General features: G+C 47.1%; 1 protein-coding gene across 3 annotated transcripts in view; it reads left to right on the forward strand.

The window, feature by feature from the left end:
- Window positions 1-23952, forward strand: part of LOC147662869 (tapasin-like) — a 102669-nt gene extending 78717 nt beyond the window's left edge. For all 3 annotated transcript variants that reach the window (XM_086950837.1, XM_086950836.1, XM_086950838.1), the window contains exons 9-10: window positions 2301-2342; window positions 23635-23952. In XM_086950837.1, the coding sequence (XP_086806963.1) occupies window positions 2301-2315 (15 nt within the window). In that variant the 3' untranslated portion in view covers window positions 2316-2342; window positions 23635-23952. The remainder of the gene's footprint in view (window positions 1-2300; window positions 2343-23634) is intronic.
- The last annotated feature ends 242 nt before the right edge of the window (window positions 23953-24194 follow it).

The raw sequence follows: 24194 nt of genomic DNA on the forward strand, positions 1-24194 counted from the left end.
TTCAAAGGGGCAGCTTCAGTACTGTGGCCCCCTCGAAAACCATATTGTGTTTGGTCCAGGGCTTGAGTGTACTCCACAAATTGGCTCAGCTGCATATTTAAATTTTTCTCAATAATTGTAGCAGGTACCGTAAGTCTAGATATAGGTCTATAATTGTTTGGGTCTCTTGTATCAAGATTAGGTTTCTTCAGGAGGGGCAGAATAGAAGTTTTTTTCCAGTCTAACAGGAAATATCCCTCTGAGTACATTAAATCGAAAATAGGTGTCAGAACTTGAGATACTGGCACAGCCGCTAGCTTAAGAAAGCAATCGGACAAGGGTCCGAGGGGGATCCAGATTTCACCTGACTGAGAAGTTTACCAGTTTCTATAGCTGACGGTGGAACAAATTTGTCCAATACCACATTCATCTCTATCTGTCGCTCGACAGTTTGATTCGCTATGTTCTTAGCTGTAGCATTGGAAAAAATAGCATCCACTTTCTCAAAAAAGAATCTAGCCAGTTTTTCACATAACTCCTGACTAGGCCACGCTGTGATCGTCACTGGATTGGCCAGGCTGGTAACTGTATTAAACAGTTCCCTCGCTGAATCTTTTGCTCTATTAATCCTCATAGAGAAAAATAGAAGTTTTGTCTGATGAACCTGCTGTTTATAAATGGAAAGAGCGCATTTATACTTCTTCTTGTCGGTATCCTTATAGTCTGTTCTCCACTTTCTCTCCATATGTTTACATATCATTTTTTGTTCCCTGAGTACCTGTGAATACCATGGGGCGGATGGCAGCCGTCTGGTGGGTAGAATTTTTTTTTAGGAGCAAGTACATTCCCTGCTGTTTCTAACCAGCTAGAGAAGAAGCGTGTTGCATATTCTAGGTTAGGGGGGGCACGCCTATGGTCTTATTGAAGGGGTCGCACAGATCCTCAGCCACTACTTTATTCCACGCTCTTTTCACCAGCTTCTTTTTGACAACTGGCTTCTGCGAAAGATGCTCTGGAACAGAGCGATTAAATAACACCGCTTTGTGGTCTGACCACGGAAGTGCAGTAATCTTGGTGACTAATAACTGCAAATTATTAGAAAAAGTGCCATCAAGAGTGTGTCTTGCCTGATGAGTCGCCTCATCAGAGAGGACAAAGGCAATTCGTAAAACTCAGCAGCTTTTTGTAGCCTCCTCATTTCCTCAAAGAGGATTCCCAGCCTCAACAGCTGGATCGTAAAATGCATACAATCGTGCTACCACACAGCCAAACAAGTGCCACCTGTAACTCCAAGAGGACATTCCACCCGTAAGAAGGCAGCCTCTATGGCTTTCCTAGGCAGCATTCCACTAGTGGATATCTGTAAAGCAGCCACATGGAAGAACCCGCCACATACATTCACCAAGCGTTGCTGTGTTAATGTCTTAGCTAATCAATGAGCTTAAGTGGGTCAGGCCGTATTACAAACACTTTTTCAAGCGTCTACGTCAGCTATTAGCTAGCCACCGCATTTTGAGAGCACTTCTTTGTATTTGATGCTAAGCATATGTATCTACGGCCAACACATGCTACGAATGGAATATGTTACTTACCCTGTACGCATCTATTCGTAGCGTGTAGTGCTGTAGATTCATATGCACCCGCCCTCCTCCCCGGAAGCTCATAACGAATGAACGCACTCTTTTACTCAACTTTTATCTGTCTTCAATATAACTTTCATGTTCATCTTTACTATCTCATTTTCTGCTGCTATCCTAAGCTTGCCCAAAGGGACAAAAACAATCTAACGAAGGAGCCGATAACAATGCGCATCACAGACTATAGGAGGGGTCACTACACCGCCTGACTCGAAAGACTTTTAAAACAACAACTAACTTGCAACATCTGAGCTCAGCAGTAGATGGCAGGAGTACGCTGAGCAAATAAATCTAAGCCACTACATGCTATGAATAGATGCTTATAGGATAAGTAACCTACAGTGCTCAGCACACATGCCACTCACCCTCTGCAGTACTGAGCACATATCATTCACCTTCTGCAGTACTGAGCACACATACAATCCATCCTCTGGTGTACTGTAAACATTTACTGTTCACCCTCTACAGTGCTGATCACACATATCATTCACCCTCTGCAGTACTGCGCACACACACACCTCACACTGTTCAGTACTGAGGAGTCCAGACTTACAGATGAGGTTTGAAGCCAAGGAAACCTCTTGACCAGGGAGGTTGGTAGAGGCGAGGCTTCTCTGGGGTGGGGTGGATCATGGGTCAGGTGTGGGATGGACACACGTCAATTAATGTCATCTCTTTCTGCAGGACAAGGCGGAGTAACCCGCGTGGCACCCAGACGTCTCAGCGGTAAGTACGGAGATGGGCTGTCTGGTCAAGGGGGGGGGGCACTCCTTGGGGACGTCACTACATACATGTGCCTTCCATGGTCTGCAAACTCACCTAAAAGGACACCGAAAGCTGCCGGCTCACAGTTCGAATTGTTATCATCTAATTGACTCTCATGCAGGACCCTACATGTTTGATGTTTGATGTTTGATGTTTGTTGGTTTTTGTATAGCGCACATACACTCCATGGAGCATCTTGGCGCTGCTGATTTCACTGCAAAGATGAAATATTTGGGGATGGTAGCTGAGCTGTAGATGTCCTTAGATTAGAGTCTTACATTTTGCATCAGATAATCCGTAAATCCATGTTGTTAGAAGTTTTTTATAGATTTTTTCTGATGGTGATGCTCTAAGTTTAGCTGGAAGGGCATTCCAGGCCTTGGCGCCTAGGACTGCTAGGGATTTGCCACCCTTGGTGGTCAGTCGAAACTTGGGTATGGTCATTAGATTAGCAGTGGCTGATCTAAGTTCCCTATTTGGGAGGTATCTGTGAAATTTGGTTGACAGATATTTGGGTCCGCATTTATGAAAGCCTCTGTATGTGATCAGAAGGATTTTGAATAGTATCCGTTTCTGGATGGGGAGCCAGTGCAACGCATTCAGAGCAGCTGATGCGGATGATCTCCTATGCCATCTTAAGACAAGCCGGGCCGCCGCATTTTGAATCATTTGCAGTTTGTGCAGGGTAGATTTAGCTGCTCCTGCGTACAAACTGTTGCAGTAATCGATTCTCGATGTTATGAGAGCGATTGCAACCGTACGGCGGGCGGCCAGTGGGAGGTAGTCAAAAAAAATTCTGAGGCCCTTGATTATGTTGAAACAGATACCGGCCACTTCTTTGGATTGCTGTTTAAAGGACAGCATATCGTCAAATTTTATACCTAAGTTGCGTGTGGCACTGATGGTATTGGGAGGGGCTTCTGCGTCTGATGGCCAGCATGTAAGAGGGGAAAAGATGTTATTTTTCCCGAAGGGCAGGATCTCTGTTTTCGCAGAGTTGCACTTAAGATGGTTATTGTGCATCCATCCAAAAGTAGCAGTTAGGCAGTCTTTCAGTATCTTTCAGTCTTTCAGTATCATCCCTTTTTTATTAACTGTAACGCTTACCAGTTGTACTTTGGAAAAAAGCACGGTGGCCTTCATTTGAACGACTGAACAGATGTTACAGCTGTAACTTGTAGCCTGGTTTAGATCCAGGCAGATTGGTGACTCCGCCGAAATATAAATCCCATTCTACCCAATGGATATCGGCCACCTTTGTGACATAGTAACCCGTCCGCCGAGATCTAAATCCGCCCGGGGTCAGGGTGACCTGCAGTGCAGATCCTGGGGTTCAGACCGTGACCTTAGCTAAAGTGCTGCCTTCTGTTGCACAACTTACAGAATGTGACACACGTTGTTGTGCTCATCCAACCACAGCTTCTCGGTGTCAACATCGTAAAAAAGCCAGCTCTGTGGGCTTCGCTGTTGATTGCTGAGGAACGGGGCTGCACACCCAAAGTGCTTACGGCCACATTTACAAAGAGTTGGTGCTACGACGCACAGCAGGTAAAGTTGCTGTACTGTGTTGGGTTACCGGGCGAGAGCAGAGCTGCGCCAATTCTACTTGGAAATGGCACTGTTCTGTTCTCTTGCTACGTTGACGAACATTTGGCAGCCACACACCAATGCGGGTACCTTGCACCATAGTGCAGGGTGTCTGCGTTGTGTTCAGCATAGTTTCTGTGTAGTATGCAGTCCCTTCATGTACAAAAAAACTATACTTTATGGCAATTCTCTCTGTATGCGGGCTTTAGAATGCAGCACACATGCAAAGAGGGAAAACCAAGAAGAAATGAAAGATTTCTACCTGTTAGGTCTTCCTTAGGGAGGCACAGAATTTTTGCACAAATCCCCATGTACAATTCTTTGTAGATGAAGATTTATGCCAAACCCCATGAGTGATTGCGCGGGAACGCCCAGGCGCCGCTCTGGAACCCCTCCTTGATTCAAAGTTACGCAGGCAGCGCGCTGCCCTGCACTGCGTTACTTTAAGATACAGCCCTCTGTAAATCACGATGTGTCGAATTGTGAATCAACCTGTAGAATTGCATTGGGCCTGTGTCGAGAAATAAGGCGAGCCCGAAGCAAAGGTTTGTAAATCTGGGCCTTGGTCGATAGATTGCTTCAGATCAAAATCAAGCTGTGTTTTAAAATAGGATATGGCGCCCGTTGGGAAACACATGATGCCCAGAGCGAGTGATGAGTAAATTGTGCAGCTCATAAGCTGCAGCGTAGCAGCTGCCTCAGTATGACACAAAGCGCTGCTTGACAATCGGAGCTTAGGAAAGGCAGAGCCTAGCAAGAGCTCTTTGGGGTACACGTGTTTGTTGTGCTTGGGCCATTGTTGCACCAAACGCCGTCTCTCTCTCTCTCTCTCTCTCTCTCTCTCTCTCTCTCTCTCTCTCTCTCTCTCTCTCTCTCTCTCTCTCTCTCTCTTTTGCCAGGTTTGTCAGGTATGTGTAGGTGAACTGCTCCTTCCTCCCATGATCCTTTGCGGCCTGTGGATTGGACTTGATTAGAGCATTGCCTTCAGTTGGAGGAGCATTCAACTCCTTCCTGTTCGGTGAGCACCTCTACTCCCCCTATAGTTGTGAGGGAGACGCTGCATGCAGCCGCATGACAAACATAAAGCTGAAATAAAGTGTGCCCTGGCCCCTCGGGGGCTGCCCCTCTGTGAGGTACAGGTTTGTATACTGCTCTGCTTTGTTATAATTACTTGATGTAGCGCAACGACTCACATCTGTGTGTGTACCTCAGTGCTTTGCGAACTCAGGGCCAAGCAACTGATTAAAACAACCCGGTCTTCAAGAGTTTTTAAACGTAGCAAAGTCTGGACAGGAGCAAATGTAGTTTGGAAGTTGATTCCAGTCTGAAGGGGCAGTATAGGAGAAAGATCTTACGCTCTAGAATCTGACTCTCAAGATATCGTCTGGTGCCCTGGTGGTATATGACAGACACTGCCCTGTGGGTGTTTCAAGTCTATAGGATTCCCAAGGAATTCACCAACCCATGCAGGGAAGTCACAGACATCACCCCCACTCAAGACCTCTTCGACAAGCTGGTAACTTACTTCCACCTCAAGATCAAACCCCTTTACGACAACTTCATCGACCGCCCTCCAGATGCCACAGCCGCCCTGCCCCCCAAAGAAACCATCCAACCCACCATCTCCAACTGGACACCAATCACGATTGAGGACACCGCCTCAACCATGAAAGGCATCCACTCGGGGGGACCCCCACCTACCCCTACCCTCTTCACATCTACCACAGATCCGCTGCCGCCATCTCACCCGAACTGCAACACACCATCAACACCACCTTCAAAACATGCACCTTCCCAGATGACTGGAAGCTCGAGGAAGTCAGGCCCCTGCTCAAAAAGCCCCTAGCGGACCGTACCGACCTTAAGAACTACCGGCCCATCTCGCTCCTCCCCTTTGCAGCCAAAGTTGCAGAGAACTGACACGATTCATCGAAGTGAACGTCATCCTTGACCCTCCCCTTTCCGGATTCAGAACCAATCACAGTACCAAGACCGCCCTTCTCCCCACCACTGACAACATCCGCACCCTCCTGGACCAAGCCCACTCCACAGCCCTCATCCTAATCGACCTGTCGGCGGCCTTTGACATCGTCTCTCACCGCACACAAGTCGCTAGACTACATGACTCTGGCATACAAGGAACAGCCCTGGACTGGATCTGATCGTTCCTCACCGGAAAAAGCCAGACAATCTGACTACCACCCTTCCTCTCCAATCCTACGAAAATCACCTGTGGAGTCCCACAGTGTTCATCCCTGAGCCCGACCCTCTTCAACATCTACATCCCTCGCAGCCATCGTCCGACAATACGGCCTCAACTTCGTATCCTACGCCGAAAACACCCAACTCATCCTCTCCCTCACCCGAGACCCCACCACTGCCAAACTCAACTTCCAGAAAGGAATGCAAGACATCGCAGACTGGATGACCATCAGCTGTCTGAAACTCAATGCCGAAAAGACAGACATCCTCATCTTCAGAACCGCCCCTTCGGCATGGGGCAACACCTGGTGGCCGACCTCCCTCGGAAGCACACCTACCCTCTCAGACTACGCCAAGAACCTGGGCATCATAGTCGACTCCTCACTCACCATGAACCGACAGGTCAACGCCTTCACATCCAGCTGTTTCAACACTCTCTGCATACTTTTCAGCACCTTCAAATCGATCCCACCGGAATCAAGGAAGACAGCCACCCACACACTCCTCACCAGCAGACTGGACTACGGAAACGCACTCTACACCAGCATCAACAAGTCCCTACTCCGCAAACTCTAGACCATACAGAACACCGCAGCCAGACTCGTTCTCAGCATCCCCCGGCAAGAACACATAAGAAACACCTACAAGGACTCCACTAGCTCCCCATGGAGAAAATAGTCACCTTCAAAATCCTCACCCACGCCTACAAATGCCTACACAACATTGGACCCAAATACTTAAACAACAGAATCAACTTCCACGTACCCAAAAGAAACCTCCGATCCTCCAACCTCGCACTGGCCGAAACCCCGCGCATCCACAGAGCCAGAGAAGGCAGAAGATCCTTCTCTCACATTGCAGCCAAGACCTGGAACGAGCTACCAGCAGACATCAGACGCGCCCCCTCCCTGAACACCTTCAGGAAGACTCTCAAGACCTGGTTCTTCGGCTAAAACAGACCAGCGGACACCAGGGACACCCCCCCCCCCCCCCCAGCGCCTTGAGACCCTCACGGGTGAGTAGCACGCTTACAATGCCCCTGATTGATTGATTGAAGGGAGAAGGGCCTGTGGGCAGATTCCAGCCGAGGGCAGGAGAGGGTCCTTACCTGGAGGGAGGGCTGAGTTTGTCTTCAGGTCCCCCTGAGAGCCTCGGTAGTTCTCACCAGCATCCATGTGCGAGGGGTTTAGCAGGCCTGCGCCCTCCCTCGTGCCCTAGAGACAGTGCGCCATGCACTCTGAGAAGTACAGGTGAATGTTAGAGCCAGGCGGTGCCACCGTCCAGAGGGGCATCCTTTCACCAGGGAGTGGCAAGTGATGCATGCCTCCACTGTCTGTGAAGTGCCTAGAAGCTGGGTCGAAGTTGTCCTTAACCAATGAGGGCGCTAGCGTGGGACCGAACAAGAGAGACAAAGGGCATCCAACAAACCAGTGCCTCTGGAAGGCCAGCAGGATTGGGGAGAGTCAGTAGCATGCCACTCTGTGGTGCGGCAGCCCTTACTGACATTGCAAAGCACTGCCCTCTGGAAGATGCAGCGTCTTGATGGTTTCTTCTGTGGCTGCCGTGTCACCATCGACCCTTTAAAGCAGTGGGAGGAACAGAAGGGGAAGGGACTGGATAACATGGGGGCGGGACTGTGAGACTTTACGGTGTTGTCAGTGCTTAATTTGAGCTGGTGGTTTCCGGTATCAACACAGCGCTTGTGACATTCTACCATAAGGTGGCGCTGTCTGGCTAATTCAGAGATCACCACAACAACAGTTAATCATTAGTTCAATATACATTAAAATCACTATTGCCTGCTGTCCAAGCCATTCTTTTTTTAAAACTTGTATTAAACATGCTCATTGTACAGAGTAAGATATGACAATACAAAGCAGGTACAGAAGTGTATTGTATCACAACTGTTACATCGAGGCAAGTCGTCACTTCACAATCGAGGTGCGTAAAACCAAATGAAACCATCAAACATTACCAGTCAGTGGGTATTATCTTCACTTTCTTCCCTCTGCTCTATTGAGGCAACCCGTCTTTAAACCGAGGGCACTCGTATGTCTAGGTTCACCTCCCCGAACGTTTGTCAGGGCCCCCACCTCCCATTTCTTAGGGCATCCCGTACTGCAATACACCACCTCCTCCGCCCTCTGGCACCAGTCTAGATTCTTTTCCCATACCCTCACCGACGGCGGGAGCCGTGCCCCTATCTCCTCGCAATATTACGTTTAGCCATCCCCGCCACCAGTGCCAAAAATAGCCGGATGTATCTGGGCCAGTCTTCCTCACCATGTATCATCAACAAAAGCCATTTAGCATCACTAGGGACCCTAAACGAAAGGACCCCTTGACATTACAGTGGTCACTTCCTGCCATAATCATTGTATCATTGGGCGCTCCCATTAAATATGGTAAAAGGAGCCTACTTGTCAGCAATCTCTTATGCATAGAGGCGCATTTACTGCCCCACTTTGTGAACTAGGGTGAGTGGGTAGTATGTCCTATGTAGGATCTTGAGTTATACTAACCTAAAACGCGCTCGGATCGATATATCCCGGGGAGTTTGGAGTGCTTCTACCCATTCCTCGTCCTCTGTTGCCCAGGTCATCAGTGCAAGCCTCTCTTAAGGAGCCCAGAGAGTCTGGGGAGTTGTTCATTAATTTTTATAAATCGCTGGTGCACCTTTGTGGAATGGGATCAGCTAGCTGGCAGTGCTCCAGAGGGGGGCGGGGGGGGGGGGGGGGGAGTCCAGTAAGCTCGTACCCTCTCGGATGTGTGTGCGGAGACCGTGCCTCAGTTGGAGATAGTTAAGTGCCTCCTGCCTCAGGGTGTCAAAGGAGATAAAGGCTCCATTCCTCCAAATGTCACCCAAATGCTCAATATCTATCTTTGCCCATCGTTAGAAGCCCGGCAAGTTGGAGACCTCTTTGTCTATCGCTATACCAAAGTGGAGTCATGGCCGCCACCACATCCCGTCCTCCCAAGTGAATCTCAGCCTCTGTCCAGCACTCCACCACAGTAGACGTATGTCTTGGGAGGGCCTCCCTTCGCTTACGGGTGTATAGAACGATTTCTTAATTATTAGTGGTCATCGCGTCTCTATCTGCCCTTTAGGCTGGTTCCCCCAGTCCCATACACCCACTCATTAATCACTAACAGCTGCGAGGCCCAATAATATCTTTTGATGTCTGGGATTGTAGGCCCCCATCATAAACCCCTCTCTGGAGTTTTTTAGAGCTATTCGAGGCGCTCCTCCCTGCCTCAGTAATGTGCGGTGCACCTAAACTAGCTGTTTAAAGAAAACCAGAGGAATGGGGTATGGCGTGTTTTGTAGGACATATAAAAACCTCGGCAAGGACATCATTTTGTATAGTGCAGTCCCCCCCCCCCCAGACAACAACAGGAGTAGGGTAGGCCAATGTATCACATCCGTTTGAGGCCGATCTACCTGTGGGGTATGGTTATGTTTCAGAAACAGGGATTGATCCCTGGTCACGAAGATTCAAAGGTACTCAAAGCCTGTTAATTCAATCGGAGCCTCACTTCTTGCCTTGAGTTTGGGGGGTTAACTCGACAGGGAGAAAGCAACAGACTTAGCCCAGTTAATTCTGTAGCCAGAATACCTACCAAACAGTTCAATTATGTGCAAAATGTGGGCTATCGAGTAATATTGTCGGGAAACATATAGCAGTATATTTTTGGTGTATAGGGGGACTTGTTCCTCCCAACCGGCCCTAGATGGGATCCCCATACAAGTGGGTCCGCTCTGATCCCAGCAGCCAGGGGTTCCAGTGCCAGGGTAAATATCAAAAGCGACAGTGGGCATCCATGTCGGATGCTGCTTCCTAATAGGAAGGATCTAGACAGTGCACCATTCACCCTCGCTCTCGCCACCAGAGCCTGATCGAGCAGAGTGATCATCTCGGAGATCTTCGGCCCGAGCCCAGCCTAGCCAGGGCGGCAAACAAATATGGCCATTCTATCCCATCAAATGCCAATGTGGCGTCGAGCACCATGTCCAAGCCATTCTTATCGCTTCGGGTATCTGGAATAGTCCGAACTGTCAGACTTGTGGGGGTGTGATGGTTAGTAGTTGTGTGGTTACCATCATTGGCAGAGCTGTTAGGGGCAGTATGTGGTGCAAGCTGCAGTGTCTTCCCGACGAGAGCCCTGGCACTTATGTGTTTTGCAAATGGCACTGGGTGTTGTGTTGTTTGTTGTACAACCTTTATGCCTCCCAGACTGGAGCGAAGGCTGAGAACCTTGTAGGCCTGCTCATCTCTGAAATCTGGAGATTGGACCCCTCGTGGTAGGGTCTGAGCGCACTTAGTGTCTCTTACACCCCTGGGCAGGTGGGTGCGGAGGTAGCCTGCAGCCTCACTGCATGGCAGGTGTGTAGAACTGTTATAAGCGAGAAATGAACCAGTGCCAATGCCTTAGAGCTTCAAAATGTACTAATGGTGAATTTATGAGCAAGGATCACAAAAAATGAAACTTACATCTTCAGTCTACTATGGTTACAAACACAGACAATGCATCATATCAAAGGAACCGGGATTACAGAGGAGGAATGCGCCTCCGCATTACTTGAGCTGCGGAGACGTCCAGCAGCTCCAGAACAGACTCTTGGGGTGCACCGTGTAGTGGGGGGTTCATAGGACACCGTGTAGTGCTTGGTGCTGTAGGTTCCATCAGATGTCCCAAAGCGCCGCAGCTTTCTGTCGCTAGGAACACGTGATGTCATGACACTATTCCTGGGCAAAGAGGGAATGTGTCTGACTATCCCCCCCTGACAGTTCCACCTCCACCCTGAGTCAGATTTCTGGAAAGCACCTGAAGTTTAAGACCAGCGCGTGTGTCCTGGACAGAAACTCCGTGCTTCAGGCTCTGGCATGCCTCCAAAGTGTCCTTGGCCTCTTTCTTTATAAAAAAATATTTTTCATTGTAATTTTTTCCACAAGGGCAGCATGAATAATTACATCAAATATTGGTTAAAACAGAATCACAAAGACCCACAGAGAAGTAAATCACTTGACAAAATTACAGCAAAACATACAATTCATTGATTTTAAGCTCATTAAATACATCTAAACATGTTGAGTCGATGATGAAATGTTCATCAAGTTATTTTTAGGCCAGATGTGAAATTGAACCCCACAAATAATCCATACAGTGTATGTCTCAAGTGTCTAATGGCTATCAGCCCTCCTTCCTGACCAGCCCAGCAGGGGGCCCCAGATCTACCTCCCCCACTTTTGGCCTCTTTCTTAATGTATTATTTTATTTAGTTTGTTAGTATCAGCTGTTTGCATTGGTGCCACCAAAGGTTCCTTCGGAGTTTCCAGATAAAGCCCCTTCCGGTGACGAAGCCTTCTGCAGGATCAGCTTTGCCCCAAAACAGTGGGATCTGGTCTAAGGTTGGGACGCTGCTTTGAGGGACGGACCGTAGGTGGCTGGTGACTGCGCAGGGCCTTGTGCACGACACGTCAAGTGTTGAATTCAGCCCATGCTTGGTCAGGAGTAGGTGGAGGGATATCAGTGCTGGGGAGATGTGGTCACTTGACTTCGGGCCAGTATTGGGGGTTCATGTAGCTTTCGACTCTTTAAAACTGGCCTGTCGTCTCCACAGGAAGTCCCCGTATAAAGAGCGAGTCAGGACCGAGAGGGAAATGTTTTCTACTTTTAAACTTACCGAGCTGGGGAAGTGGGTGTGGGGATGGGACAGTTGCTTGGCTTGTAAAAAGGAACCTACGTGTCCCATGTGGTGCCACGCATTGCGGTGGGGAATCATAGCAGCGGCCCAGTCTTTCCATATACTGGGGCTTTATGTATGTCCGATCCCTGAATATTCAAAGACGTGTCTATGCAGGAGCTCTCTTATGCTTGGACCCAGTTTAGGACGGGGTTCTTGTCTCAATGGGCCTCTGCACATACAAACGTGCTCATACCGCCACAGTTATTATTACAGCAGAGATCTGGATTTACCAGGGGTCCAATTACGCAATGGCTCTGTCTTACCTTAGGTTATAAGGAGGAGTCTTGTGACTTATTTGGCCAAACCTTAGAACAAATTGCAAGACCCTTCAGTAAACTCTGTCTTAGCATAATATATAAGGAAGGGTCTTGTGAATGACTCCGCATTACCTTAGACTCCGCATTACATTTGAGTACACGGAAGGGTCTTGTGAATTGCTCCCGTCTTACCTTAGTGCATATGGAAGGGTCTTGGGAATAGATATGTCTTTCATTGGTATATAAGGTGGAGTCTTGTGAATGACTCAGCATTACCTTAGTGTATAAGGAGGAGTCTTGTGAATTATTTGGCAAAACCCTTCAGTAAACGCTGTTTCAACCTAATATATTAGGAAGGGTCCTGTGAATTCTTCCATCTTACCTTAGTGTATAAGGAAGGGTCCTGTGAATTCTTCCATCTTACCTTAGTGTATAAGGAAGGGTCTTGCGAATTGCTCTGTCTTATCTTAGTGTATAAGGAAGGGTCCTGTGAATTCTTCCATCTTACCTTAGTGTATAAGAAAGGGTCTTGTGAATTGCTCTGTCTTATCTTAGTGTATAAGGAAGGGTCCTGTGAATTCTTCCATCTTACTTTAGTGTATAAGGAAGGGTCTTGCGAATTGCTCTGTCTTATCTTAGTGTATAAGGAAGGGTCCTGTGAATTCTTCCATCTTACTTTAGTGTATAAGAAGGAGTCTTGCGAATTGCTCTGTATTATCTTAGTGTATAAGGAAGGGTCCTGTGAATTCTTCCATCTTACTTTAGTGTATAAGAAGGAGTCTTGCGAATTGCTCTGTATTATCTTAGTGTATAAGGAAGGGTCCTGTGAATTCTTCCATCTTACTTTAGTGTATAAGAAGGAGTCTTGCGAATTGCTCTGTCTTATCTTAGTGTATAAGGAAGGGTCCTGTGAATTCTTCCATCTTTAATGTATAAGAAGGAGTCTTGCGAATTGCTCTGTCTTACCTTGGTGCATAAGGAAGGAACCTGTGAATTGCTCTGTATTACTGAAGAGTATAAGGAGGGATCCTGTCAATTGTTCGATCTTACCGTAGTGTATAAGAAAGGGTCTTGTGAATTGCTTGATCGTACCTTAATGTATAAGAAAGGGTCCTGTTAATTGCTCAGTATTACCTTTGCGTATAAGGAAGGGTTTTGTGAATGCTGTGGCATATGGAACACATATAATATAATGCATTAATTTATCTTTTCACAATTCTACATAAAATAAACAAAGAATCTACTTTGCAGCCCTAGACCTAAGTAATCTACTGAGAACCATTGAGACTCTTCACATTCTCAGCTTCTCCACTTACCCACATCGGGTAATCTCTGCCAAATGTCTTCATCTCATTATGCATCGGATGCTTTTCTTGACTGAATTGTGAGCGTTTGCGTCAGGCATTGAGCAGTGCATTAAAACACGACTGACTGGTCACATTTTACAGACAGATGGACTCTTCAGTGCCTTGTCAGAGTCACAATGTTGTGCTATTTAGGCCTTGCCCGGACATTGCTTTAGCTGAGTCGCCAGCGTCATGTATATAATTCATGCACATATATATAGGGGCATTGGGCCAGTCCACTTCAGCCACTGGCTCCCTGGCACTGATTGTTTTGGCTGGGTCGCCAGCTTCATATAAATAATTCATACACATACATAGAGGTGCATTGAGCTAGTCCACTTCAGCCACTGGCTCTCTTGCACTGATTGCTTTAGCTGGGTCGCCGGCGTCATATAAATAATTCATACACATTCATAGTGGGGCATTGAGCTAGTCCACTTCAGCCACTGGCTCTCTTGCACGGATTGCTTTAGCTGGGTCGCCAGCGTCATATAAATAATTCATACACATTCATAGAGGGGCATTGAGCTAGTCCACTTCAGCCACTGGCTCTCTTGCACTGATTGCTTTAGCTGGGTCGCCAGCGTCATATAAATAATTCATACACATTCATAGATAGGCATTGAGCTAGTCCACTTCAGCCACTGGCTCTCTTGCACTGATTGCTTTAGCTGGGTCGCCGGCGTCATATAAATAATTCATACACATTCATAGATAGGCATTGAGCTAGTCCACTTCAGCCACTGGCTCCCTGGCACGGATTGCTTTAGCTGGGTCGCCAGCGTCATATAAATAATTCCTACACATACATAGAGGTGCATTGAGCTAGTCCACTTCAGCCACTGGCTCTCTTGCACTGATTGCTTTAGCTGGGTCGCCAGCGTCATATAAATAATTCCTACACATACATAGAGGTGCATTGAGCTAGTCCACTTCAGCCACTGGCTCTCTTGCACTGATTGCTTTAGCTGGGTCGCCAGCGTCATATAAATAATTCCTACACATACATAGAGGTGCATTGAGCTAGTCCACTTCAGCCACTGGCTCTCTTGCACTGATTGCTTTAGCTGGGTCGCCAGCGTCATATAAATAATTCATACACATTCATAGAGGGGCATTGAGCTAGTCCACTTCAGCCGCTGGCTCTCTTGCACTGATTGCTTTAGCTGGGTCGCCAGCGTCATATAAATAATTCCTACACATACATAGAGGTGCATTGAGCTAGTCCACTTCAGCCACTGGCTCTCTTGCACTGATTGCTTTAGCTGGGTCGCCAGCGTCATATAAATAATTCATACACATTCATAGAGGGGCATTGAGCTAGTCCACTTCAGCCACTGGCTCTCTTGCACTGATTGCTTTAGCTGGGTCGCCGGCGTCATATAAATAATTCATACACATTCATAGAGGGGCATTGAGCTAGTCCACTTCAGCCGCTGGCTCTCTTGCACTGATTGCTTTAGCTGGGTCGCCAGCGTCATATAAATAATTCATACACATTCATAGAGGGGCATTGAGCTAGTCCACTTCAGCCACTGGCTCTCTTGCACTGATTGCTTTAGCTGGGTCGCCGGCGTCATATAAATAATTCATACACATTCATAGAGGGGCATTGAGCTAGTCCACTTCAGCCACTGGCTCTCTTGCACTGATTGCTTTAGCTGGGTCGCCAGCGTCATATAAATAATTCATACACATTCATAGAGGGGCATTGAGCTAGTCCACTTCAGCCACCAGCTCTCTTGCACTGATTGCTTTAGCTGGGTCGCCAGCGTCATATAAATAATTCATACACATTCATAGAGGGGCATTGAGCTAGTCCACTTCAGCCACCAGCTCTCTTGCACTGATTGCTTTAGCTGGGTCGGCAGCATCATATAAATAATTCATACACATTCATAGAGGGGCATTGAGCTAGTCCACTTCAGCCACTGGCTCTCTTGCACTGATTGCTTTAGCTGGGTCGCCAGCGTCATATAAATAATTCATACACATTCATAGAGGGGCATTGAGCTAGTCCACTTCAGCCACCAGCTCTCTTGCACTGTGACTGATGGGATTTTTTCGTGCTCACATTTGCACATTGAAACAAGTGCAGTTCAGTATTAGGGCAATTTGGCTCCTACCTCTCTGTCAATGATTTTTTCTTTTAGTTCCTAACTCAATTTCATTTTTTATACTATCCTTGTGTGTTCAAACGTTTTTGTCAAGTTACAATAATTCAAAGTCATGAGTACCTTATCTTTGCCCCAATAAGAAACATATTTTCATGTGATTCGTATTAAAACTTAAAAGGACTTCTCTACCTATATAAGTATATCCATCCGCTGGAGAACCCTGCAATCCAATTAAAATTGTATACAAAGATTATTTTCTTTTAAATGAAATATTTTTATTGCAAGCATGCAACATTTAAGAATTGGCATGTTTTCTTTTTCCAATGTTATTTCAGTGGCTTGTGCTTGAAATAAACAAATAGCCATGTCGCACGTTTATCGAGGCCAGGCAGATTGACTTTTCCAGTGCTTTCCACATATTGCTGCTGGCTTTGCCCAGAATCGGTCTGATTGGATCTTTCAGATGCCGGCATGTATCAAGCACATTTGATTGGATGAGGCCCGAGAGATGCTCTGGACCAATGGTATTGTCAAATTTAGCTGGACTCTCCGAAGCCTTCTCACTTTGTTTCCGTTTTTTTGAAAAGATATATTTTATTTTGTAGGCGGACCCTGCTTTTGTACAGTTCTCTTGTAGATGTGGCTTGCAGGTGAGCTCTTGTTTTCAAACCGAGCTGGACATTTCGTCATCCCAGTAAGAACGAGAAGCGCCTTGAAGCTGCATTTGCACGAAGGGAGGGGCTCTAGTGCACTACTAAGGCTCAGCTCAGCGGGCGGGGTCGGGGCCCTGGCAGGCGGCTCCAGGCGTTGGCGGGCCCAGTTTTACAACATTTAACTAATGACAGAGGCGGCTCCTGTCTGAGATGAAAGGACCGAGTCCTTTGAGGGGCTTACCTAAGGAAGTGTGACCCTGTCACCTTGTGGGGGTGTGCGCCTCCCTCACTGGGACTGGTAACAAGCATTGGCAAAGCTAACATGTCTGGCCTGCATTTTCAGTCCTGACTAAAACAGTACAAACGTGTGCTGGAGTAACAGATAAAAGAAAGCTAGATTGTTCTGTCTGTGCTAGAACCAGTTTAAGGCATCATGATTCAGTGTACTTCTGAGATGAGGAATAGCCCTTTATTCGTTGTAATGCAAGCGCCCCAAAGGAAGTGGGGTGCTACACCATTCAGCCAATAACATGAGGTGAGTGGGCAAGAGTCTACTGGGCGGAACCAAGGCCACTATAAGTGTATCGTTAACAATAGTTCTGTATCTAGCTGCAATCTCAAGCCATACCTAAAAAGCACTGCTTTTATTTCCTTCCTGGCTCTGTCTTCAGTTTTTTAGCTGTCTGGAGTGTTACCCACCCCTCCAATAAATGTATTGTTTAATAAATGGTTGGATACAGGAGCTTTCAGTCAGTCGGGTATGATAAGGTGTCAGTCGGATTTCACCTGGGATTTTTAAATACTCATTCAGACAAAAACACCCACATACGCGCTCCTCTCTGTTTTGAAAGTCTTAAAGCATTGTTATTTTGCAAAATACTGTCTTAAGTCCGCCTCACAACCCGCACTCGTTTCCCTTTCCTCTGGCCCTTAAGCCACCCTCGTGCGCTGCTTCCCACCCATATAGTGATTAACTTATGCGCCAGCGCGATTGTCGGAAGAGCTGAGCTCGCGCCCCCGTCTTACTGACCAAGCACCGCCCCTGCCAGGGAGCATTAGAAATAACCACACATTGTGGTTTGCAAATATGTGGAATCAGTTAGGAATACAAGGTGAGCTCGGGGCTCACGCCAGTCGTTGCGGGGACACCCACCAAAGCCGTGTTTGCAAGGAAGCGGGGGAGCGGTGCATGCACCTTTGGATTCCAAAGACTCACTTGTTGACACAATGATTGCGCAAGAAAATACGGTGTATCCTTATGCCCAATATCCAACCGGAGTACAAACTGTAAATAAACAACACGGTTCCGTGGGACTCTTTTTTTGTATATATACACTCAACCCACACCTCTGTCTACGTCACCTTTTGAGCACTGCGCCGGTTGCACATTCATTGAATTCGCTGACATTCAATGTATATTTAAGAATAAACCGAGCAAAATTATGTCAAAACTTAGAAAGAAGTTTGGGTTGTGAGTATATATAGGTCTCGCATTTACAAGAGTTTGAGCTATTGGCATTGTAAATGACAATGCCTTTTATTTATCTGTTTTAATAATTAACACATAAATAAAAAACATTTTCATTTACAATGCCAATAGCTCAAACTCTTGTAAATGCGAGACCCTTTTCACTTCAAAGAAGTGGCCGCCATTGTCCGGGGCTGCTTGAAAGTTAAAGCGCGCATGGCGCGCTGAATGTTGCAGGAAAGCATGTCGTGCCTGAAGTAGGAGAAACTCATTAAAGAAAGTAGTGCTTAAAGACTAAATAAGACCTACCTTGTAATGACAGCAGTAAAAGGGCCAGTCCTCATGGGAGGTTACAAATGAAGACAAGGCGGTACTAAGGAGGGACTAACAAGCCTATTAACGAATCAGAAGCCAGCATTTACAAAGAACAATGACACAAGCCAATGACAAATATGGGCGGAGCTTCAAGTCCATACTCGAATACAGCATGCCTCGCAGAGCAGCGCATGCGCTACCCAGGCTCGACCTAACAAGTCCTAAAGAACCATTGTTGTTTATTTACTGAAGAAAACAAGGCAGCTGTAGAGACGTCCATTAGAGCAGTGTGTGCAAGGGAGCAATACGCACATGCATGTGTGCACGAGGGAGCGATACGCACATGCATGTGTGTGTGCAAGGGAGCGATACGCACATGCATGTGTGCACAAAGGAGCATGTGTGTGGGACCTTCTCTTTTCACTGATGAACACAGTGAAAGTAAAACAGTACAAGGCAGCTGCAATGCCCCACTAACACAAAGTGCAAGCAGGCAGGTGAGCGACGCTTGCATACATGTGCAGACTTCCTGATTTCAACCACACACACAACACACCCTGATGAGTACAGTGAATGTGCAGAAGGACAAGGCAGCCGCCGGGACACCCATGAAAAGTGTGTGTGCAAGGGGCAGGGGAAGCTCCACCCACACACACACACACACATGTGCAGACTGCCTCATTTCATTGATGCACACTGGGACACCAGGAATGACCAAAAATATAAGGCTGCCTAAGGGACACCCACTAGAAGCGTGCATGTGTGTGTAAGGGGTATGGGAAGTAACACACACACATATATTTGTGCAGACTGCCTTGTTTCTTTGACACTCACTGGGACACCTGGAATGAACGAATAATGCAAGGCACCCGCAGGGGCACCCGTTAGAAGTGTGTGTGTAAGGGTAACTGATACCCGCACACACATGAACACGCACACACACATATATGTGTGCAGACTGCCTCATTTCATTGACACACACTGGGACACCTGGAATGAACGAATAATACAAGACACCCACAGGGAAACCCTTTAGAAGTGTGTGTGTAAGTGGCAGGGGAAGCAACACACATGCACACATACTACCTCATTTAATTGAACCATACTGGGGCACCAGGAATGAACAAACAATACATGGACACCCATTGGGGGGGAGGGGGAGAGAAAGGGAGAGAGAGACAGAGATAAAGAGAAAGAAAGTGAGAAAGTAAGGGGCAGGGGAAGCGACACATATGTGTGCAGACTGCCTCATTTAATTGACAAACTGGTGAACACCACGAATGACCAAAAAAGTACAAGACAGTCTCAAGGACACCTGTTCGCAGTGGGTGTGTATAAGGGGCAGTGATGAATGCAAAAACAACAGTTGATGGACAGAATGCAGAACAATGTCATACATTCAGCCCAGTACAGAGATCTGGGCCTAAATCCATCGTTTTTTTGCTCACCATGCTGTTCCAGTTTGGACCCAGCCATATGCAAATCAGTCTTGACCCTGCGCCCAATGGGAACAGTCCAGCTCGAACTGGCAGGCCAGATCCTCCCTGGACTGGAATCAAGCATCCTAGGACAGGTTTCTGGCTATCAGCCGTCATCAGCCTGGATAGCTTGACTCCAGTGGTGTGGAGAGCATGGGACTCACGTCTGAACATTCCCGTCCCACTCGGGGTGACAAATCCAAAAACAACAGTTGATGGACAGAATGCAGGGGCAGTGATGCACACTCACACATGTGTGCAGACTGTCTCATTTCATTGACACACATTGGGACACCAGGAATGACCAAAATACAGAGACACACGTTAGAAGTGTATGTCTAAGGGGCATGGGAAGTGGCAAATCCCCTTGAAGGCACTCCTTACCCTTTCACAGGGACAGGGTGACATGAGTACAAAAGACCCTTTGCCCCGTCCACCCTACCCTATAAAATCTAAGGCTTCAGCACCCCCTCCGCTTTCTGGCCAAGGCATTGAGATTATGTTTTTGACGCTCCACCCTGAAACATACTGACAAGGCTTTCGGCTCGTGACCGAGTCGGCCAAAATCTACTTCGGAGCCAAAACTTTCCGGTTCCAAGCACAAGGTCGGTTCGGAGCTGAAACCTTCAACATCGAAAACCAAGAATCACCCTTTGGAGCCGAAATCTTCTGCACCGAAAGGTCATTCCATCTCGGCTCTGAAACCTTCGGTGCCGAAGACCCTTTAGCACCTTCGGATCTGAAAATAGACATTGTGCCATCCAAATTGGATCCCACGCAAAAGAAACTCTATATTAATCCTAACACAGGACATATTCATGCCAAGACGCCATCCAAGCACAAGCTTCCTGATGACAACAGTCATAAAATTCCTTTGAAGAAGAAAAATGTTGGTACTACTCATTTCCATCCACTAACATCATCTCCTCCTCCCCACTTTTAGATCATTTACATATTACACCTGATCTCTCTCCACAATCTCAACATGACGGAGATGATACTGATGAGGAAGACACACACTTACCAGTGGATCCATTGACCGATTATACAATTGACCCTCCATTGGATAACAATCCAGACCTTTACCTTGCCAAGCTATCTCCAATCTGTCCTATCAAGAAATCATTCCCAGGGCCGCACAATACCATGGGGGTGGTGCTCCATAGAGAATCCTTAGAGGACTTAAACTACTTGAACAGCAAAGCGTTGCGATCTGCCCTTTGCCGCTGCTAATCACTCCGCACTCCTTCTAATTTTTAATTATTTCGTCTAGTAATGTGATTTGTTTTATTTTTAAATTGCTGCAAAAATTGTTCTTTGAATTTTTTACTTTACCTGAGTGTGTCTATAAGGCCTTTTGTTCTTATTCTGCTCGCTGGTCTGGGATTGTGCTCTCTTACCTGTGGCCACCCCGGTCCACCGCAGTCAAGAGCGGACTGTTTGAGTGGAGGGAGGCCACGGGGAAAGTCTGCACGTTAATTTTTACCCACTTCCGGGTTGTGCCATACGCTGCCGCCATTTTTAGGCAAGGGACGCTCTAGTGCTTGCGTTCCCTTCCCTAGGCAAGCCCTTTAACACCTTGGCTGCTAGGGGGTTTTCCCCTCCTGCGCTGCAGAATCATGATCCCCATTGTTCATGACAAGGTCAACTCGTCAAACGCAGAACAACCAATCCTGTTCTGCAAGTGGATTTTTCAGAGGAGTTTACAGGTGAAACAGTTCCAAAGGCAGAGGTAAAAACACCACACCCGTAACACCCCTTCCCCTAATAAGCAGTGACTTCCCCACGCTTCCCTCCAATAATTCTACACCTGTCGGAGGAAGAATTCAACACTTTCTCCACAAATGGGTGTTTGGAATTATCCAGCATAGTTATTGCCAGGAGCTTACCACCAATCCTCCAAATATTCCACCCGACATCACAAATTGTCAGCAGACCACCTGCTGTTGCTCGAACAAGAGCCGCAATCTCTCTTACTGAAAGAAGCCATAGAACCAATTCCACTTCAGTGCCAAGGGTCAGGGGTCTAGTTTCTCTACTTTCTAGTCCCCAAAAAGTATGGCTCATTAAGACCTATTTGAAAAGAGTAATACCACCAAGAGTTCCACCCGCACCAGTGCACCAGTGTGGAATCTTAATATTCTCCTTACAAGACTTGTAGGTCCACCTTTTGAACCCTTACATCATTGTCTTCTACGGTTTCTTTCATGGAAAGTTGCTTTCCTCATTGCTATCACTTCATTGAGGAGAGTTGGTGAGCTACAAGCTTTAACCCTAGAAGAACCTTTCTTTCAGCTCCACAAAGATAGAGCTGTTCTTCGCACCAATCCAAAATTCCTTCCCAAAGTGGTTTCTGCTTTTCATATTAACCAATCAGTTGAGTTACCTGTGTTTTTTCCTCAACCTGATTCAGTGGCAGAAAGAGCTCTCCACACGCTGGGCGTTAGAAGAGCCTTATCATATTATATAAAAAGAACCAAAAATTTTCACAAAACGTAACAATTGTTTGTTGCATTTGCTCCACCTCACGAAGGCAATCCCATCTCTAAATCAGGCATTTCAATGTGGATTGTTAAATGCATTTAAATATGCTATACAAGAGCCAAAAGAACTTTGTCCATACCCCCTAGAGCGCATTCTACATGCAAGAAAGGGGCCACTGTGGCTTTCTTAGGCAACATTCCTCTAGCTGACATATGTAAAGCAGTTACATGGTCTACACCACACACATTTACTATGTAGATGTGTTAGCACTTCAACCGGCTAATGTAGGCAAAGCAGTGCTTAAGACACTACTTCAAATAACTGCAACACCTGCAGGATAGCCACCGCTTTGGGAGTATACTGCTCTTTAGTCCATGCAAAGCATGTGATCTACAGCTCACATGCCTCGAACGCATAATGTTACTTACCTAGTAAGCATCTGTTCTTGGCATGTAGGGCTGTAGATTCACATGCGCCCACCTGCCTCCCCGGGTACTTGTAGTTGTTGCAGTTCTTCATTTTACGTTTATATTCATGGACATCTCTATTCTACACTTACATACTCCATTCTCACCCTCTTACGGGAAACAATCTAACAATGGAGTTAATGCCCATGAGCACTAGCACCGAAAGGAGGAGTCACTGTACCTCGTGACTGGAAAGAGTTTTTCGAAGACAAAAACAAGTTGCAAACATCCGGACCCAACACTAGATGGCAGGAGTTTGCAAAGCATGTGAATCTACAGCTCTACAAGCCGAGAACAGAGGCTTACTGGGTAAGTAACATTATCCATTCCACCGATGGGACCGCGTACATACAGTGTAGGGAATATTTAAGGATTTGTCTAGGTAAAAAAGTTGGTGGGCTTCCACCACACATCCTATGACCGCACACACCACTGCACCATGATGCAAGGTTGTGCACGCCACTGGATGGCCTGTGTTTGCACCAGCACAGGGGTGGGGAGCAGCAGGCAATTTTTTTAATAAATTTGAGTCTGGGTTGCTTCCGCTCCCCCTCTTTGTGCATTACAGCAATTTTGGCTACTGCGTTGTGCTAAAAAGAATGTGCAAGGCAGCGACGTGTGTAAGCGTGTACCCTTCCACATGGGTGAACAACATCAGACACACAGAAACTGCAGGGACAGAGATTGCGAGTGGGGAGGAGAGAAAACCCCAAATATGTTGTATTGTCGGATCTGTTGGCTTCGTTGCGTAATGCGCCCACTGTGTGGGTCTGTGTTTGTCGTCATGTTCAAATCCCAGGTTTGGCCACTCAGCCTTTCATCCTCCTGAGGTCGATACAATAAGTACTATTGAGTTGGGTAACAATAAACATCTGTGATTCATTGTCAAGACACCCTACTGAGCAAATATGCACTTGCTATAAATACACGTTATGTTATGTATTACCAATAAATCATTGCTAAAGGCAAATCGGGGTTGTGCAGAGGGTTGAATAGGGCAGCGCCAGTCTCCAGCCTGGTTGCACGAGACGTGGGCACATCTCAGGTGTCGTGTCTGCACAGGCGCAGTTTCTGGGACGCGCTTGCATCTACTTTGAATAATAACTTGTGTCCTTTGTTTCCTCATACAGGGTCACCTGAGTGCCTCTCCCCCTGGCACAGCTGCCACCCTGCTCTCCTGACGCTCCCCTGCTTCTGCGTTGGCGCCTGCACTGCACCTGGAACCCAGGTTGATGCCTCACGCTTGGCGCTAGCAGCCGTTTGCTAAAAGTGGAAATCTAAGGTCGGGGTCTAAAGTGTGTGTTGTGGCTTCTCGGGCCCGGTGACGCCATCTTTACAAGTCATCCATCCTTGAGGTTTGTTTTGGAGAAGGTCGAGGAAATCGACAAAGTGTAAATACTTTTGAATCTGTGGAATGAAAATTCGAATAAAAGTGTGTTCTAAGTGTGGCCTTCTCTTTCATTCTGGGCACAGATCTAAGTTTCCATCATAAAAAAAGGGAGCAGCGCCCATAGGCCTTCTGAGCTGGAGAGTGTGACAGTTGAAGGGGCCTGCAGACCACCAGGTACCCTGCGGACCACCAAGGACCCTGCGGACCACCAGGGACCCTGCGGACCGCCAGGGACCCTGCGGACCACCAGGGAACATGCGGACCACCAGGGACCCTGCGGACCTGTGCTTGAATCCCAGC

Source organism: Lissotriton vulgaris, unplaced genomic scaffold (assembly GCF_964263255.1).
Source record: "Lissotriton vulgaris unplaced genomic scaffold, aLisVul1.2 SCAFFOLD_1959, whole genome shotgun sequence".
Lineage (NCBI taxonomy): Eukaryota > Metazoa > Chordata > Amphibia > Caudata > Salamandridae > Lissotriton > Lissotriton vulgaris.